The 21,877-nt window shown below is 30.0% G+C and overlaps 1 protein-coding gene across 8 annotated transcripts in view; it reads right to left on the bottom strand.

Annotated features, from left to right (window-relative positions):
- The window catches only part of spir (spire type actin nucleation factor), a 167,771-nt gene that overhangs the window by 6,449 nt on the left and 139,445 nt on the right, over positions 1–21,877 (bottom strand). For 5 of the 8 annotated variants that reach the window (XM_088203658.1, XM_088203659.1, XM_088203661.1 and 2 more), the window contains one exon: positions 5,932–6,047. In XM_088203658.1, coding sequence (XP_088059784.1) covers positions 5,932–6,047 — 116 coding nt within the window. Of the gene's footprint in view, positions 1–5,931; positions 6,048–8,139; positions 8,230–21,877 lie in introns of all 8 variants that reach the window. The other 3 variants (XM_088203655.1, XM_088203656.1, XM_088203657.1) reach the window with 1 other exon arrangement.

The raw sequence follows: 21,877 nt of genomic DNA, 5'->3' as shown, positions 1-21,877 counted from the left end.
CCCTTTTCTTGGTCGTATACAAGGCTACTATAACACTTTCCTTTTATTCGGCACTACCATCAGAACTTCCACATCGCTTCCAAATTTAAATATATCAAAGTTCAGTGCGAAATCGAATCAAGCGAAGCTAACGCTAAATCGACTGAGCTCGAAAAAAGCAGCAGTTTTAACTTCGTTTGTCAAATCTCCGAGAGTTAGACTCGATCTTAGGGACGACTTATTATTGTAGCTTAAAAATAGTTTATCAAACAATAGAAATTTGCATATTTTTATAATAAGTTTTAGATCAATGTCAACACCGGCCACGTATTCAATTTAACACGCAGAATCCCACGCAAGCCTGTTTGTTGTCCTCCCTCGCAAAACCTCCGACTAATCTCCACAGAAAAATAAAATAAAACCACTTCCTTAATTTAACCTTAATCCATTAACACTGTTTCTGGTCTATTTCTCTTATTTATCTCGTCCGCACGTAATAAATCAATCCTTTAGCCTTCGACCTAGGCGCGTGGGAGCTTTTCCACGCGCCTATTTTTGTTCTCCTTTGCGAAACTTAAAACAATGAGTTTGAGCAACCTTTTGACGCATACCCCCCTCCTGACGACGTTCCTGACCTACGGGCCCCGAAAAAACACAACGTTACATAATTATGACCTGAAATTGGGTCAGTCGGTCGGCATCCGGGATCGTCGGCCCCCATACCGGTGACCCAAATCGATCCAGCGGCCCCAGATTTCGATTAGACTCTGGCAACCTTTGCAATGAGGCTCTACTTGTAAATGTATGTTGAATTTTCCACTGGGTTGTGTAATTTGACGGTAGATTTCGACTTACGAGTCAGAAACTGACGTCATGGGTATAAAGGTCAAATCGATCGGAGCTTCAGAGCCGTGACGCAAAAGCTCCTGAAAATATCGTGTGACGTAGTAAGCTCCAGACATGGAATGGGGATGCTGCACGGAAACACGCAGTCAACTGGTTTTAAGTCTTAAAATAGCATCAATGCTCATGTCGTAGGTTTATAAATACACGAGAAATAAGTAATGCAATTTTTAAATTAGTGTTTAACTAAAAACTTTGTGTTGTGACAATGACATTGTTATTTTTACAACAAAACAATGAAAGCCTGTAAGCTTGTTACTATTATTGCACAATAAGCAATGTTTATATTTTTCAGAATTTTTTGTCATCGGGATACGACCACAACGGTTTCGTTTATAGAGGGTCACCCGGAAGATATACTTCAGCTTCGTCCCATTTAAACAAAAAACATGGGAATTTGGTGTAATGATATTATTTTTAAGTTTGCCACAAATATGAAAGTTCGTTAAGAATCGATACAAGAATTTCGTAGCATTCTTTCTTATGAACTTATTGTCCCACAAGTAAAGATGTATACTTATTACTGTTGTGTAAGAGTACTACTTTCAGACTTCTTTTTGATGAATCAATAAAAAGCTTCCAATAGTTAAGTTTGTAGTAATTGTTCAAAGCTACCATGAGGACATCTTTGCAAAAAACAAGATCACCTTCTTGAAAAAAAGGTACAAACTCATTTTTTCTACTTCGAAACCAATAAAAGGAAGAAGCAGATGCCAACATTTTTTTTCTTCAATCTGGAAGCTCCTTGATTGACTGAGTGAAAAGGTTTGGGTCATTGCTGCCAAGATCATATGAACCACTACCATCGTCATCGCTGTAAGTTTGGGGCAATGTTTCGATATCGTCTAAAATATTTTCTAGGGTATCTGGAAGGGAAATAACATGTAGTCCAGATCCATGTGCGACAGGTCGTATTACTGACGGAATGTTAGGATATAGAAATTTCATTTTTGTTCTTCTGATTAAAACCTAGCACATTACTAGAGCAAAAGTAACAGTCATCACTATGATTTTTAGGCTCTCTACAAACCATTTTTCACTTTTTCCACAACATCTGAAATGTTTCTTTATTGTCTTTTTAAAGTATAATTGCCACAAATATAGCACAAACAATTTGACGAATTAACACATCCTCGGGAAGCCATTGTCGTTTAAAAAAATAAGCACAAAACAAAGTTAAACTGCGTAACAAAAAAGTAGTTTCACAAAGCTTGAAGCAATATGACACGTGTACTGAGTCCAGATACACACTGTAGGTGGACGAAGGGACCGGAGAGAAACTGAGATAAAAGGGGAAACAGAGAAGCGGCAGCAGGCTAGTGAATTGGATTTCATTAGTTTTATTGTTGTAATAATGCGAATTTCAACTATTTTGAGTACAAATGCTATTGATTCTGAATTTTACTCTCTTTTTTTGGCACATCTAAAATAATAATTTAATATACCTTAAATATGTATGTATTGTTTCACTCTACTTTTCCTTTTACAAAATGTCTACATTATAAGTATGATTTGTAAAGAAACTGTACGTGATCGATTTTTATTATATTTTTTTCAGTAATCAGCACATGAAAAACTATACAAATCACTATTTACATTCAAGACAATTTTTATATCGCAGGCCTGTGTTATCATTTCAACCTTATTTATGGTCATAATGGCGCATTGAGTAAATATTTCACGTTATGGTGGTCAGATTTGCAATACAAAATAAAATAGAAATAGAAAATAAACATTTAAAGACAAGAAAAAAGAAAAATTTGTAAAATGCAATTTTTAAGAGTTGCTTTAGGATTATCGCTTTAAAACTATTAAAGGCAGCTACTAGATATTAAATTATGAATAAAATGAAGAGAGCTATGCCGATCTATGTAATAATATTAAAAATAAGTCTAGTTTTAAACAAAAGCGCCAAAATATACAAAAAATGTTACATACGGAACTCAAGAATCTGGAAAGTATATAGCTGCTACTGCGAGATAACGCTTTCGTAGACTTCTTAAGTGATAAATAGTGATCGAGTCATACAATTTTCATCGTCAGAAAAAAATAAATACAATACTTTTAATTATGGCCTCGTATGTTATTATGGCTGACCACCCCATAAATAAACAGTCGCCACGGTCAAATAATATAACACAAAAAGGGTATAAAAATGCTCGCCCGCATATCAAAAGTGGATCTCTACTTCGGTATAATAAGTACAAAATAAACCCACACTGAATTCGTCAAAGATGACTATTAAACATATTAAAAGGTTTTTACGGAGAGCTACGGCACATCGATTCGAGCGAAGCCTTGGACATTTTGTCTGTCTTGCTACTTTCTCGACTAATTTAATTTGTGTAATAATAAACATATACAATATAGGTTTATGAAGCGCTTCTTTGACAAGTCACATACATTCTGCCCAAAAACATAAAAAATAAAGGATGGACGTAGGTTTTGCAGTTGCTACTATGAATTATCCATTTTATATATAATATTTAAACTATGTGGCATACATGTATGTATATACATCATGCATTCTTTATATGCATGACATTCGAAATACACGATGCTAATAATGCAATCCATCATCGCGCAGCAACAATGAAAATGCCATGAGGTAACTCTCATAATAGGTCATTATCGTTTCTCTCATGCAATAATGCTGCATAAAATCCAGAGACACACTTTCCAATGCCAATACATATAAAGAGAATGTGCTTTCACTTGATGTCCTGCAAAATGGGGCTTTTGTAGCCTGAGGCAACAAGGGACGAGTTTGTCGGGTAATTGTCGGTCATCATCATCAAAGTCAACAACCAACCTGACCGTACGGCACTGGACATTAATCAGACATTTCAAAAGTGTAGGCATTAAAAATAATTAAAAAAGAGATACACGAACTCATGTTTTACTTATTTTTTGTACAAATTGAATACTTATGTGACATTTTCAATATTTGTATGAAAACATAATCTGGTATTGAAAAATAAGTGTCAAATCATGAAAACGTAAATTTTATATTACAACTCCAAGATTTTTTTTATGAGTGTTTCAACATGGAGCACTCTTACTGCACTGCTTTAACATTATATAGTCACCTTCATGAAATATGGAAGTGCGCAGATTAACTGACAACCTTGTATTCAGATAAATATATTACGTATATGTAATTCTATTAATATCTCCTGCTTTCTAAAAAAAAGGTTGAAATGCAATAAACGTGATTTATCACAACCTTATTGTTGTTTGTTTGAAACTGGCAATGACTATAGATTCTTTAGCAATTGACAACTAAATATATAATGTGTAAAAGGTGCATAAAAGACAATAGTAGTGGTTCCTTATAAGATTGGTTGGAATGGTTAAAATATATATTTTAGATTGGTTAGAATAATATGTTTTTTTTTTATCATAGCAAGTGCTTATTATTTAATCATGTGGTTCATATTGCTGGATGTATTGCCCTGACTATAATATTTTATTTATTTTAAAGGTTTTCCAAGAAAATATTTTAGCTTTTTCAAAAATAAAAAATAACAATAAGCATATTATATAAATCGTGGGAAATTGATTTATGTTGGTTTTATTAGAGCCAAGAAGGCCTTTTGGTAATACTGAATAGCGGAGACGACAGTGACGTCATTTGAAGGGGGCAGGTGGAGGCATTTTACTTCCCTTAAATTTAGCTAGAAAAATGCATATAATTTAATCAAATTTTAATCAAATTATTAAAAAAAAATGAAATGGCCAATTTTTACCCCCCCCCCCTCCTACACCCGTGGAAAAATCTGAAATGACGACCCTGATTCTAAACCAGAAATTCTCAGGTCATCCCTCAAAGAAAATCTAAAAAACAGTCTCGAATCAATCCCGAAAATATTTTTAAAAATATGTCATTTCAGTGAAATCATATCGGAATACATTTTCACCGGTAGATATATATTTTTACCAGTAAAAATATAATTTATATGACAGGTACCAATAGAATGCTTTAATCTTTGTCATACGTAGTAATTTATACATATATTTACATACAGTGTATAAATGTTAAAGTGAATATGTTTTCACTAGTGAAGTTCAAATACATTTACACCAGTAGAAACATATTTCTATTAGAGAAAATGTCATTTAACTGATAGGCGCTATTGATATTATATGCTGCTTTAAAATATCTATGAAACGGGCCCATTTTTACCCCTCCCTCCCTGGAAAAATCTTAAATGACATCACTTAGGGACGAGCACTTGGTTCGAGGTCGCGACTGGAGAACGACAACCGGACCCATATTTTATAATAGGTAACTGTAAAATTAAACTATCAATAAACCTACTGAATCGGTTAATATTTGTTTAATTGCCAAAAAATATACTAAAAATGATATTTTTCATACATCTTAAAGGAAGTGATGACGATCATTCTAATTGAATATGCGTCTTTACTAGCTATTATATATTTACGTTAACACAGTCAGTTCAAAAGCTATCCATTTCATCATTATTCATAATTGAGAAAGAGATGGCAAGTTTGGGTTTACGCTCCAATTATTAGCTCTAAAGCACACGATACGAATATACGTTCGATATACTTATCGTTACTCATGTTTATATTTTTTATACTATATATATTAATCAGTCGGAGTAATGATAAGTATATCGAACGTATATCCATATTTTAAATTATGAATAATTATGAAATGGATAGCTCTCTAACTGACTGCATTAACGCAAATAGGGGTTTAACCCAACTGTTTCCATCTCTTCCTTACTTATAAACATTGCCGAAATAGCGTTCGTATACGTATCTTCTATTTATACGTCCTTTCGCTAAAGCAGCATTTTTAATCATGGCTCAGTTAAGTTTACAGCCAATTTTTATTTCAACATAAAAAAACTTTTTGCGAACCGCTTTACCAGTGGCGATATGTTCAGTTTTATTTTATACCATTTCGCTGAAAGTATCGGCCGTAAAGCAAGGCGTGGGTGTACTTTATTTTATTTTCTTATTTAGTAAATGTATAATTACAAATATATTATTATATAATATTATGGTAATACTCACATCTAACGGTTCAAAGTCGACTTTGATGAGCCTCCTCGCAGGACGAGATCCAGGCCCGGAACTACTGTCCTCCGTATCCTCTTTTGAGCTCCTCCTCGCCGGACACGGCACAGTAACTGCAATAAAACAACATAGAGTTAAAAACCGCATTCAATAAAAAGCATATTCTCACAAGCTGTCTGCGAATGCTTTCAAGGCTCAACTAATTAATCTTATCACTTGATTGAATGAGCGAAAAGTAACGGGAACCCAAACCGGATTAGATATGCGAGATCGAAAGTAAGGCTTCGAATAGTCGAGACAATGACGTAGGTACGCTCGGCCGAAACGTCGAGATGAAGTCCGCATTGCGCAAGGCAGAAGACAACAAAAACGACACGTGGACCGTTACTTTGGTGATGTGCTTTACGATTCGACTGCGGGAATTTACAGCGTTTACGATACATATGTGATGTGAGGCTGTATTAAGGCTGAGAATATTGCTCCGAGTATAACACACACACAAAAGGAATGGATAAATGTGGCGAAGAATACTGCAAATTGCGTAGTTTTTAGCATTGTATTTATATTATATAAATGATTATGAATGTTGAATAGAATGGATATGCTATTTTGGATAGTTTACAATAGATGATACAATACTATTTTATGATGAAACTGATACCGTGTGAATTGATGAATTGATGAATCACGCATTTCATGATTGTGCTAATGTTGAAGGTTTTCGTAAAATACATTTTGTAATATACGATTTTTCAACAAAAAATATTTTGCAATCAAAGATTGGATAACAAACATTAGTAAAACAAAGTCCTTATTTATATCAAGATACTGTAAATTTGCCTGAAAATTATATTAAATACGTATATAAAATTCACTTTAACTAAATTGTATTAAGATACGTTAATGAAATATCCTTAAGATAATTTATTATAATCATAAATTAATTTTATAACAATAGCGCATTGAAAAATTTGTTAAATACACATAAAGTGTATTGAAAACTATATATAAACTTCCGTGAAAATCTCATTTATATTTAATTACTAAAGAAAAATTCCCCTTAAAAAAATTAATAAACTATAATAAGATCTGCAATTTTATATGCTTCTACAATTACCCAATAAAACTGAAATACTATTGAATATTCCATTTAGATCGTGGCATTTGCTCCATGGTTTGTCCGCAAAGATATGATTTAATTACTTAAAAACTTAATACATTGATTTAAAAAAACAGATAATTTAAAAAAGATCGTTAATATTTTTAACTATTTCAGCAAAAATCTGATTTTAGTATGATCAATAAATAAAATTAAAAAATTATTTATTAATAATATTGTAAATCAAGTAAGAGTACATAACACTAATTAAAATAACTGCCAGTTTTCTATACTTGATACCTGATAAAAAATATATTTATGATACATTAATCAATATATCATATAAATTGTTATGTACAGCATAAATAAATGTACATAATCTTTTAATAGCAATAAAATTTATAAACCGGTATCATAAAAATATTGTTTATTATTAATAACTGCCTAAAATATTTAATATTAGAATTTACAGATTTATTTTGAGCATATAAAAAAGCAATTAAGCCACAACCTTTGCACGCAAAATTAATTAACACTACCGATTTATATCTGATAGCCGTTTTAGGTTAGCGAGTTTGATCATTATCTAGCAAAAAATTTACCCACGTTTTCGCTTAGATATTTTACTAAAAAAACACAGAGGTATAAACAGTCGTTCTTTTTAAGTACACAGAAAATTATATTTTTCACGGCTTCCATTACAACGAATCGGGGTCGATTTTGACGTGACACTTTTTTCTCAGCCACGGACGATCATTAACACCACGTCAGATGAGATCTTTGTTCTTCTCGTGAGACCTCAGATGACGTGCGAGAAAATAAGAATTTATGAGCAAGTTCGTTAACCCAACGATCGATTGACAACGTGACAAGATGAACATGATTCCATAAAATAATAATAAAAGCACTAATAAATCATTGGAAAATACAGCACAAAAGGAAAAGAATAACATGTACAACATATTTATTTTTATTAAGAGAATTGTATGGGTCATTATAACAATTAGGGTCATATTTTCATATGAGACGTCACAATTTCACGAGAAAAGCTATGCGTTTACCATCAGACCGTGTAATGTGAATCTTTCGTTTTTTTATATAGATACCTGTGTTTTTATGTTTCAAAACAGAATTCCGCATGTTAGTATGGTTGTTAGTGAGAGGCTTGAAGCACGACGGCAAATCGCCTAATTTACCTAAACATTAATTTATAAACAATATAGAACACAGCTTAAAACAATAATATTATATTAATAATCATATAAGTTTATATTAATAACATATCGTGCATATAATACACATGTAAAAAATTGAAGATGCGTTCATTTATATGCATTTACTAATTATTAAATGTACTTTTATCAGTTATATATTAATTATACTAATTTATTTATTTTTTATTAAAATAATATAGACATTATAATAATGGATTTATAAATAAAAAAATACCGTAAACTTAAGCAAGAATTGCGTGTTACAGATTGTTCCACAAAAAATGTGTTAACCTTTAAATAATTGCTTTCAACTAACAAAAAATCAATCATTGTGCTAAATATTATTTTAATTATCCTCAATATTACTACTGAAATAATTTGAAAAAATATGTTTTATTGTTCAAAAATTTGTTCTGCAGCTAGTCATTATCAGTAATATTCTTTCGTGTTCAATTCTAATTGTAAAGCAGTACTAAAAAAAAGTGAAACGTGAACGTCTAAACAATAATAATGGTACGTTTCATAACTGCGACGTCGATAAGTAACACAAAAAAGTGAAAGGAGAGCTTTTAGAATGCAATACATGCACTTTGGTAGTTGTAAGCTAAAACAGAGTTTCTTTTTATTTTTGAATGTAATTTTACTACAGCTACTAATATCAGAAAATAGCTGAGTAACAATGAAATCGTTTTTATACAATTGCAAATTTTACAGATAATCTCAACAAAGATGATCAAAGATAATAATCTCAACAAAATCTTGTGCGGATAAAAATATATGCATTTTTTTTATTGTTAATTGTTTTGTGATTAATTAATTGTCGAACAAGCTGAACAAAACTTAAGATCAATAAATATTTAATATAATAAGGTTAGGTTCAAAGAAGAGGGGGAAATGAAATTGCTCAACTTAAAAATGAATTATTATTATTTAAAATATAATATTATAAAAAACGTATGTATATATATATACATATATTTAAGTACAAACTACTTACAAAATATGTAGTCGTTACTTAAATGTGTGTAGTCTTTGCTTAGTATAATTTTTCTTTTCTTCATAAATGAATAGCATCATTTACTGCTTTTGACACTCTCACATAATGTTCCTAATTATATATAAATATTAGGCGATTTTTTTAACTTAAAAATTGCTTTGGTTGCTCATGTTTCTCCGGTCCTCAAACTTCTGATAAAGTTTAAGGACTGGCTATATAGTGAAATCTTTCATGAAATGTTTTTTTACATGTTATTTCCCAAAACGTATTTTTAAGTCAACCTGTTCTCTTTACATGTAATTATTTATTTTTGGGCATTCCGCAAAGTGTACTTACATATGTATGTACAAATGTGTTATAAACATCACTAGGTCATGAACTACCGATGACCTCAAGGTTTGAATTTGGAATTTGGGAACAAATGACGTTGTATATGAGCAACGAAAAGACTGCTAACAATATTGAGAAAGTGTTTTATCAATAAAAATGCAGATTAATCAAATTGGCAATTGTTTTATTTAAGGTTTTTTAAGATTGTTTTTCAAAGAAAAAAAAATAAGCATAAATTTAATTATGTTATATGATTTATACAAAAATGTAAGCCTTACAATAATAATTCTGGGGCCCATATGGCAGATAAAATGCGGTAAAAGCAATCTCTAGAAATAAATTGGTTGCCAAAAAGCTCACACATAAGTTCTGATAACGAGAAAAAAGCCCCAATCTTATCTAAAAATACTAAAGTAAAAATGTATTACGACCCTCCTTTAACGATAATACATTTTAATACATATGTTTCTAACTTGAATATATACTTCTTTATATTATTTAAATGAGAGGTGAACGCAAAAAAATATTCAACAAAAATCAGAACATATAAAAACTCAAAGCTAAAGCTTAATATATACTCGAGTACGACAGCGTCATTTAGACACGTGTAATAAAAGCGGGCTTGCCGAGAGGGGGGAGAGGGGACAAATTCCTGGGGCCCGACTCTGGAAGAATCATAGCAAGGGTATATGTATAAAAAAGTAAAAACCGACCTCAAATAATGAATCTGAACTAAACTACAATTGTTAGAGATGTGTGTACTGAAGTATTTCTGGTCAAAATTCCTTCAACATTTTTGTACATACAATAAATAAAAGGAGCGGAACATTGCCTTCAATACTTTCTCTGTAATACTTTCACAATAAACATTATTATTCAAAGGAACAGATTATAGTTTTTTGACTCGGCTTTGTTTGTGTTAAAATTATTGTGTATTTTACTTCTTTTTGAACGTTTAAAAAATATTAGACATAAGAGGAAATATTTAAGAAATGTAAATTGGAAGCAGGAAATTTAGGTATTCGATCTAAAAATTCAGATCGAATACCTAAGGAAGAAGCAAAGAAATAACGACAACAAAAGCACTAGCTAGCTGAATTATATAAATTTAATGTTTTTATATAATAGATTGTATTATCGAAAAGTTGACAACTAGATTTAATGCAGCAAAATAAATAAATTACACATTAAGTTTATTGTGGTTATTCTTAAAAGAAAATCTAGAAAAGCAGTTTCGAATCTATCCCAAAAATATTTAAAAAAATATTTTGGGGAATACATTTTAACCAGTGAGTAAAAATATAAATTATCTGGCAAGTGCTAATACAATTATATGATTTTAACTTTTCTATATGTAGTAACATATATATTTACATAAGATGTATAAATGTTACAGTGAATAGGTATGTATTTTTTTGGTAAAGTAATATTTTCACTAGTAAAGCCCAAATACATTTTCACCAGTAGATACATATTTCTACTAGCAAAAGTATAATTCAACTGATAGGCGCTAATATGCTGCTCTAAAATATTTATGAAACTCAATTTGACAGTTGCGAAACGTCCATTTACTTCTCAAACCCAAATCTAACCTAATGAATCATTAGGTATAGGTACTATCATTAGGTCAAGTCTAAAATACAAAAGAAGCCAACTCATCTCTCAGTATAAAATAAGCTGAAGAATAAGTACAGACAGACATCGCATCTCATATATTATTACATAGTTTAACTGCATTTCGATATTATACTATGTTTTAAAAATATGATTTGATGATGACTTCTAATATAAGAGGGCTAATCTAAGTACATTCAAACCGAATTTTAGTCAATTGGAGAGCGGAAAAAACAATTATCACTTCTCAGAAGTCAAAAATTTACGTCAAAAGCAATAAAATCGTGTCGGTGCCGTCGTAGTGGGAACGCTCGGTAACGAGCGTTCCCACTGCGACGGCGACGGCACGATTTTATTGTTTTTGACGTAGATTTTTGACTTTTGAGAAGTGATAATTGTTTTTTGCGCTCTCCTATTGGTCAAAATTCGGTTTAGATGTGCTTTAATCGATTCTCACTTGTAATATTTCCATAAAAATCTTAATATAACGCTTGATAATCGAGCGTTTTTACCGCGATGGCACGATTTTATTGCTTTTGACCTGGACTAGAAATTCACTACATGGCAACACTCAGCAGCAAAGAAAACACGATTAATTATCAGATTAATATTATGAGTAGATATTTTTAATATTTTTTAATGTAAAAATATGATTTCATAAAATATTTCGCAACGGTGGCTAATTTTTATATTTATGTATTTGTAGCATAGAAAGAGTTAACTCGTTGCTATTATTATTTATTTAAAAATTATATTATGTTGTTAAAAATATATTAAATGGCATTTTTGTCATTAGGCCTGGAATCATTATTTTTCAAGGGCTCGGGTTCGCTCTAAGAGTACAGCACCACAGTGATACTCCGTTCCAGCCCGCGGGCGATTGACACCTTATATTTATACGAACATATACCACAAACTATTTAATTGAACGTATGATTTTAAATGTTCGTTGCACACAATACTGCGTATAAAAACAGCTATTATTCTCACACGCAGTAAATAACTACAATATGTCACTCACCCGCGGGCTGTAACGAAGTGTTTTGAATTTAAAGCAGAACAATTTGGCTAACTCGTACACCATATTACATCGATAGATTTAAAGTAATAATAATATCGATTGCTGATTGATTGAAAATTGGCTAAATCTAATTTAAGGTAAAAAATATTTAATAATGCCACTTTGCTCCCACTATTCTGATGTTTTAATAATCTCACAAATTGTGAGATAAAGTGCGTGGATGAACTGATTTTTTGATTGCTGTCTATATTACTAACTAGTAAAATAATTTAATAAGGCATCAATATGAAAGCATAGTCGTATTATCTGTTGTTTAATAACAATAAAAATGCCTTCAGTTTTAAACAAAAAATATTTTTTTATTACGTGAATTTTTTTTAGGATCTAATACATATTGTATCTTAAGATTTTTTATTTATAACTTCTCAATTACTTATACTGGAACGCTTCACATTTACATTTTCATTTACACTCATCATTCGCTCAAAAAAAGAATCTAAGCAAAGGAAAATTCCTGCGAAGTCTTACAAAAGACGAAGTCGTGACGTGCTTCCGTGTCTCGGAGCAAGAAAGTTCAGCGTACTCGAGTCACGTACTGTGACAGAGAACAGAGCCAAAAGTGTAGAAAGAGGAAAAGAAATACATAAATAAATTATTGTCCAATGTAAATTCGTGTCCCATGTCCTTAATTGTAATAATTTTAATCTAAAGACTAATAAAAGAAAGCTTGCAAATCAAGATACGAAAGTCTTCCCTTGAAGGTCAACAATGTCAAGACTTTCACGAAGATGCACAAACAACAGGTTTTGAGTATATTTTGTATATATGTACAAATATTTAAAAGTAGATCCTGCTAAGCGCTTACGTAACCTTGTAAATTGTAACGTTATTCACGTATTGTAAATAAAAAAAAGAAACGGGCGCCCGCACGATTTTCGCTCTATTTACATGCTAAAAGGTAAACTCAATGATGAAAACGATTTTTTGTAACGAAAACTTCTTACAGCCAAATTGAATTATGGCCAAAAGTTGAGCGCATTGCGGCGTAATGATACGTATCGTAAAAAATCAGAGCAGGCCACATATCGTTGTAACGATTGCGAATTGAGGCTTCTTAAAATATGTATGCATATTAAATTTAGGTATTAAAACGCGAGATGTGAAAGATCGATTGCGGCTTATCAGCGCGTGGATTGATCCAATGCGAGATTGTGGGTTCGAATTCCGTTCGTTTTGAGAATGTATTGTGTATGTATTTGAAAAAAATATGGTCGCGCTCTGATTAATGGGAAATTAATAGTTCGACGTGATTTAGAATATTTGTTTAATAATAGTAATCAAATGGCGTGTTACATTGGAAACTTTTAATTGACATATTAAAAATATTCCTTCTTAAATGTTTATATTATCAGTACTTAACGTGAGAGTTTTCTGAGGATATTTTCAAGATACCACGTAAAAATAATAATAAATAACATTATAAAAAATGTATTTATAAAAGGTAAAATATTTTCTCATACACGCTCACTGACAAAATGTACTATTCTTAAGACTAAAATAATATTTACGAAACGAAGGCAAACTTCTGCACCACCTCTCCAAAGTAAACGAGGCAATAACGTGAAATGGAAATCTAGCGTTAAATACTTTGGCTTATACCTAAACTCAAATACTTTGGTTTACATTTTGGATCTTCGCTCTATATGGCTTACTGCCATTGCGGTCCAGTTATAAATTAACACTTAATCCATTGTTTTTCCTATAAAAGGTTTATTAGTTTTTTTCCTTAAATTGTAAACACGAATGTTTTATTTTATATTATTATTTTTTAATATATTGTAGCTAGTAATAAAATTGTAAATATGAAAAAAGTTAAAACCAGTAACATAAATAAAATATAAAAAATAAATATAAATAAACATTTTATAAAAAATACATAAAAAAGTCAAAATTCTAATACATTTTAATTTCAATAACCAACTTTTTTATTAGTAAAATATTTTACGCTACAATTTTATATAATTAATTAATAAAGTTTATTAAAATAATCAATGTGTTTGGGTAATGAAACTACTAATTTTTTTATTAGGCTTAATTAGTAGATACTTTAGCCTCTAGAAGCTTTAGTATGTTTATATAATAGATAGACAATGTAAATTAATTTTTTTTAATTTAACTAAATATATTAAATGCATTTAATATATATTTTAAAATTAATTTTTATTTAAAAATTCATGCAATGTATTAAATAATCTAATTAATATAAATACTAAACCTGTTAATAAATATATTTTATACAAAAAATATTATTGGGATATTTATATGAAATGTATTTTTATGTTTTGGAATTACAAGATTATAAAGTTGTGCTTTAAAACTTGTTTTAAAGCATAAAATATTTTTTTATATTTTATTTCGATGCGGGTTTAGCTACTAAACGTTTTTTATTTAACGAACTTTATGTAGGGTTATGAATGTTTAAGGTTTTAAATTTGCCACCATTTTGCAAAAAAGTAACATATTTTATTTTTCTAGTAAATATTAGAAGAATTCTATATTATGACAAAAATTCAATTATTAGTCGGTAAAACAAAGAAAATACTAGCCTTAACTATATTGTAAGTCTTATCAACGTTTGGAAGGCCGATCGACTTATAATACTAAACTTGTTTTGAAGCAAAAAACTATCTTTATGAGATATTTTATTTTTTAACCAATATTATAAGGCTCTATTCTATATTAAAAATTCAAGTTTTAGTCTTCAAAACAAAGGAATTAACAGCGTTAACTATATTGCAAGTCTCATAAAGCTTGTATAGGGACCGGTCAATTTAATATAAAACTTGTTATAAAGCAAAAAACTATTTTTTATATATTTTATTTCGATGCAGGTTTAGCTTCTGAGAATTTTTTGTGAAGCAAACTTTTTGTAGAATTTTATCTAACGAAGTTTTAATGGAGGGCCGATCGACTTGTTTTGAAGCAAAAAACTATTAAATTTATACCAGAATGTATATATTACATATTTTATATATATATACGTCAGAAAATTTTATAAAATAAAACATTAATTTATATTTAATTTAATTAAAAATCTTTCATAGTACTTAAAATTATATTTATGTTCTTTCGAATCGCAATCTACAATATAAAACAGAAAATGTCTCAAGAACTCCCAAACGGTGAGCAATAGCGACGTGACATTTGCACATTTCATTAGGTCTGCCATTTGTAGGTCAAATATGTTATTTTCAACTATCAACTCTTAACTTATAAATTGAAAGTTAATTTGAATAGCGACATACTGATGACAACGAAACCGCTGAAGAAACTGAACAGCGACGTGCTAACGATCGATTACGTGCTACTGCAATACGCGAAGACAACAGATGAATACATTTGTAATAACAAGATGAATTAATTTAATTAATGAATCCGGGTAAAAAAGATATATATAAATAAGCCTTTTTATATTTTATATATTTTATATTGATATGAAATGTATTTTCTTATTAAATATTAAACTTTTCTACATCTACAATTAAATTTATTTAAAAATAACGTTTAAATGACTGCCTGAATACAATCGGTTTTATTCTATATTTTATTATAAACGTGACATGTTTTATTAAACTTCAAACTCATGCCAAAAGAACATAAACAACTCTAGTTAATTGAAGCAAATTCTACAATCCATAAACAAGCAATAAAGTAATATAATTCAATTATAACAAATTAATGTCACGCACTATACTGACTGGTAGCGAAATTCGAACTTAACATAAGTCTTAGATAAGCACAAGCATTTCCATTGGACACAAAGTTGAACAACCTCTCTCCCCTCTTACCCTAGCGAAAATACTGAATGATTTATACGGTTCGACCCCATTCCGTTCCAGACTCACAGCAGAGCGAAAACATATTGCAAAAGAAAAAAATACTCTCGCAATTGTAAGATCAAGAAAAGCACGACTTCCATATGTCACAGCACAATGAAGTAGAAAGCCTTGAAATTGCGTTCGATTGATATATAATATTATATCTGTGATACAACACTAGACATGCTCTCTTAATATCCGTTTCGTGTTTTAGTTCAATCCAACCGCTAGCTAGACGGTGACTAATCCATTCCAATCACGCTACACGGGAAAGATTTGTACTAACATGTGTGGTTAATGTGCGAATTCTAATTAGCAAGGGCTATAATGTAAATCTATCAATATGAAAGTATAATGAGTAGCCCAAAATCATGTCAGACCATAAGGAAAATATTTCTTTTCTTCGCGTTTCTTTAACGCTTCCAGTGACCTTTTCCATGTAAAATAGTTTGTAAAGCTTTATTCGATAACTAGCTCTTAAGCATATTTTTCTAGCACCACATATAGTCTAAAATCCTGAATCATAAAGTAATATTTCGAAAAACTATGATTTGGTCGTCTGACAAATTAATTTAATTAATATCTAGTTTTTATACTATAGATTTTTTAATCGCATTTGAAACTTGACAAAAGGTTGCATAAACTAGTTCGTGTCTATTTCGTGTCAAATAACAGTTGAAAGTACAGCGCCTTTTAAACTAGAATGTATCTAAAGTTATTTATATCACAAAGCCATGTTTAAATTAATTAATGCGCCTTATTGATGATTTATCATGGAAGTGACTAATTAGATAGTTCAAAATAATATAAAGATCACTTGTTGATTTATTATGTAATATTATATTATACAATGATTGTATCTAAAAGTATTTTTTGCTTGAAATAACATCATCACTTTTTAAAAATTGAATCAAACGTTTAGCCATATATCACATCCCATTCAAGTTATCAATTTATTAAAATAAAACCTCCATCTTCATTTAAATAATTTATAATTATTAAATAATAAATTTAATACTGTTGATATTAGACACTAAAAGAGAAACATCTAATGTTGCTTTTTCAACTGGTACAAATAAGTATTTTTTTAAGACATGCTATAACATATATTCGGGGCTTCTCTTAAATGCAGCATTTAACATTAAATGAGGTGCAACGATGCATGGGACAAAATTATACTATTTAAATACATTCCGTTTTTTTCTCAAGTCGAGTTTCCAAATTAGTGATGTTGGAATTTTTGAGTAGGTATCGAAAATCAACAAAAATATTTTTTTATGAAATATTAACATTATATTTGTTTACTGTTAAATGCGCTATTTCTCGTTAAATATAAATTAATGTTAAGTGCAAAAATGTATGGACCAAAAATTTACTATATCTTAACCGTAATACATATTTTAGAGTAGATTCATAATAATTCAATTTATATGTGGCCTACTTTTGAATGGCTTATTTCATATTAAATCTGCAACGTATGGATCAATATATGGAGCTAAAAGTAAAATATTTACATACCCTTTGTTGAGATTTTATAGTGTACATTAATCATTTTAATATAAAGGTCAAATTCATATCCATATTGAATCATCTCTAGTAAATATGTGTGTGGTATATTACTGGCAACATTGACTGATATGATTGAAACAGCTGAAATGAAATAAATGCAGCAATCGAACTGAAAACATTGAGGTCATGACATGTGACTGAAAATAGGGTGGTAGAAGATATGATTCGAACTGAAGCAGTGCACAAATGCGACTTATTTAGGTACACTGGTGTACCGTGGACATATGGGATGAAATCTATCGAGCCGAAAACATTGTGACTGAAAAATGTGAGTGGGTGGATATGATTAGCACGGAATCTGTCAAGATCGGAGCGTCTCCGCTGAAACACGTGTCGTGCCTTTTGACTTTCTGTTGGCAGGAACCGGCTGCCAGTAGGACTGGTCCTGGGCGACGTCGACCACCGGCTCGTCGGGCGACAGGGCCGGCTGCGGCAGCCCTACCACGGCCCTGGGCAGCAGCAGGGCGGACCTGCCGCCCTTACCTCCGCCCGACTCCTTCATCCCCAAAGTGCTATTATTTCACACAATTGACATTGCGAAGCGATGGCACACAAAATAACACTCAACCCTTCGGAGTTTCCTCGAGGTTCAAGGGTTCCCAATCGATGAAGACGCGGGCGTAGCGAACGTCGCGGGCCGACTGACTGGTTTGTTAGGGGCCGACCCCCCAGGAGCGCTTGCGCGTCTCAAAAGGGGGTGGTTCTCGCCAAATGTTGCCCCCCTCAAAAAAAATATATTTACAACCCTGTGAAAGGTGAGCGTTTTTAATGTGATTGATTAAAACTTCGTTAAAAAACTAAATGTTTACACCTCTAAAACTTGTTTTAATATAATATAACAAGTGTCGCAATTTTTCACCCTATTTGTTGTGTTTAAATGTTCGTATATTCCTACAAATTATTGGAGGGTAAATCGTATAGTTCTATGAACCAAATAAATTCACATTTCTGAACTAATATGCAAAAGTGTAATCAAAATGTCATCAACTCTGCAAGATCATCAAAGCATAAAAGAAAAATATCTGCAGTATTTGCTAATAACTTATTGATTTAAACTGCCATATTATAGTCTACAGTTTTTAAAACTAGACCAAAAACGAATGCAATAATAAATTATGTAACATCCGTTAGTAGTATAATTTGGAACAAACATATATAAAAGAGTGAAGAATCTTAACTTTATGATGATGATTAATATTATTTTGTATGTTAAGATTTAATACATTTTAATGTGTTAAGAATATTTATAACAAATCATAACCTTTCAAGACTGAATTTATAACAAATCTCACGCTTGTTTTTATGAATCATGGATGTGACAGAAAAATTAATCATAGCAAACTAATTTAATGCATGTGATTGTAAATCATGGTTAAATAAACATATTTAAATAAACCTAACAGGCGTAAGCCCGATGCGTTACAATGGGGTAAATCTGTACAACCAAACTTTTTAGTTTAGGAATCGATAACATTTACATTATATTTTTTTATGTGTATTATAATTTATAATTAATGTTACCTTGCGAATTTTTATAAATAAAAAATTGAACGTGCTGCTGTGGCTTAACTCAAGAACTTATAAACTATGCTATTCAGAATTTGGCATAGCTGGTATTTCTTTCTAGAATTATTTTTTTTAATAAATACAAAATAATGTTTTTTTGTTAACAAATTAATTTATTTTAATATTTTAAAATGGTTTACAACCGTTGCAATTTTTCACAGCTGCGTTCAAAGCAGGTAGTGCAAAAAGGGACAGATATTTTATATTAATACTCTTAAAACATTGTTCGACAATATAAGTTTTATTACATCCTGTAGGAATTGTGATTTACAAAAATTTTTATTTGACTTGAATGCAAAGATCAATGTCTTAAGTATGATTATGTAATTATGTCTTTGGAAAGGATTCGTTCGCGGATAAATGAAACAAGATTCAATGTTTTTAAATAACGCTATACATTTTTTGCTAAATGAGAAAATATCATGTAATGAAAGTGATAATTAAATATTTTAGTAAGAATTATAGTATTTTTTAAATAAAAATTTAATATATAAAATATATTGTAATAATTTTTAGAAAAAAATTTCGTTATATTGAAAATTCGTAATATTAAATTTAAAGAAGATGATATATTTTTATATTATTTTAAAAAACCATATTACTACAGAATCAAAATTTTTTCTTGCAAGATTGACAAATCGTTTTTTGTCTATTTTGAAGGATACTGTAATGAACACAATAAAATTTGTTGAAAAAATGTCGATTGTGAACACATCCGGCACATGTCAATTCATTGACGAACTGAATCAGGAGAAATATTGTCTCATGTTAAAACGTCATTCTTAAATTCGGAGCAAAATATTTCGTTATACTGAGATCAGTCTTTGTTAGAATGAAAACATTTTGTATGAAAGTTTTAATGGGACAAATTGAAGATTCGTTATACTGGGAATTTCGTTATTTTGGTATTCGTTACAAAGAGATTTCACTATACTATGTTTTAATAATGGTTAGTAAAAATATTTCACATACAAAAATATATACATACATACTGACTACATCTATTTTTTCATATGGCAAAATATATACAGTATGTATGTATATAAAAATATATACATACATACTTTATATAACATATATTTTTTCATATTTTTTTGATATATTATACTATGTTAAATGTAACTATATGTGAATATCGCAACTAATCTTAACATATGTGCTACTTAATTATATGTAATATTTTTTTTAAATACTTATATTTTTAGTATTAAAAAAAAAATATACAAGATTCTTATATAATTAATTATAGCTTTTGGGCATTATAGAATTATACCAAAACAATGATAAAAATTACGAAATGTATAAATTTCTCAAGAAATCATTTGCTCATCGATCATTACGGCTTATCACGATTATTACATAAGTAAATCTATTCATCCTCGATTCAAAACAATAAAATAAATATAGTCGGATTAAATTTCAAGTCGATTCGATGGAAATAGATAAATTGCAATTATACGCTGGGAAATCCAATAAAGTGCGATAAAGTATCTAACGCTATTAATAATACATATTTATCAAAAACGAGTAACTACATATTTTATTTATTAGTAATTAATATTATCAAGAAAGCATTCACAACTGATATCGAATATCCGCCGACTATCACAAAACGATTCCACGGTATCTAACGCAGTTTGTTTCGAAATAGACATAACGGTCCGTTAAACGAATCGTTTCACGCATACTTAAAGAAAAATGTAAATGGCTTATTTTTGGTCACAATGAACCCCCGTGGCGCTCAAAGGGTTAAACGCGACTTGACCTTTCGGAAGGTTTATTCTATATATAAATTGTTTACGTGCTTACATTTTAACTTTTATATGCATAAGTATAACTAGCTGATGTGTTTGAGTATTTCGCATATTCGTAACTCGAGATACGCTAGTATCCGATATAATTTGCACAACATGCAGCGCCGTTTTATCTCACGGGAAAATTGCGACAGTCGCTCCGGTTTATATAATAGATAGTTGAGCAAAATGGAGTGATGATAGAATAAGATACGCTAAGTATATCGAATGTTGTTTGTAAAGTGAAAGAGCGACTAAAGTTAAAATAAAAATAGTATTTATAAAGTATTATAAACACTTTCACTGGTTTATAGTTTTTTTGTTAGTGATGTAAATTTACAATAATGTCTTACACAATTGTTTTCCATAAGCATGGGAATGGATCGGAATGCCCTTTTTAAAAAGGCAATTATTATATCAAGCAATATATGATTGTTATCTAAATTATTTATATTCATGAGAAGAATATTACCTCACGATGTCCTCGTTATATTGTAATATTACTGTTAATTTATACTTTTTCTGAATTTTGAATGTAATAAAAGTCTATGCGTTTAATATAACTACAATATAATATATTATCGGTTAGGTTAGTTGCAAAATTTATCCAAGTATATGAATATATGTAAATTTATACACCTATATGTCTTGTATATATAAATATAAAATTAAATGTATATTAAATTATTAATCGCAATTATTTCGAGAACCGATTGTAATTTTTACTCGATTTTCTCCTAATAATATATATATTTCTCTTAAAATTTGTAACATTAATAAAGAAAGCGCATTTAAAATGAAATAAAATGTATTTATTATACACAAAAAATATGTAAAATACGTATTATTTGCATTATATTTA

This window comes from Plectrocnemia conspersa, unplaced genomic scaffold (genome assembly GCF_051122295.1).
Source record: "Plectrocnemia conspersa isolate PC_06_02 unplaced genomic scaffold, ASM5112229v1 ptg000014l, whole genome shotgun sequence".
NCBI classification, from domain to species: domain Eukaryota; kingdom Metazoa; phylum Arthropoda; class Insecta; order Trichoptera; family Polycentropodidae; genus Plectrocnemia; species Plectrocnemia conspersa.
Note: the sequence above shows the minus strand (reverse complement) of the source record. Positions and strands in the feature narration are given on the sequence as shown.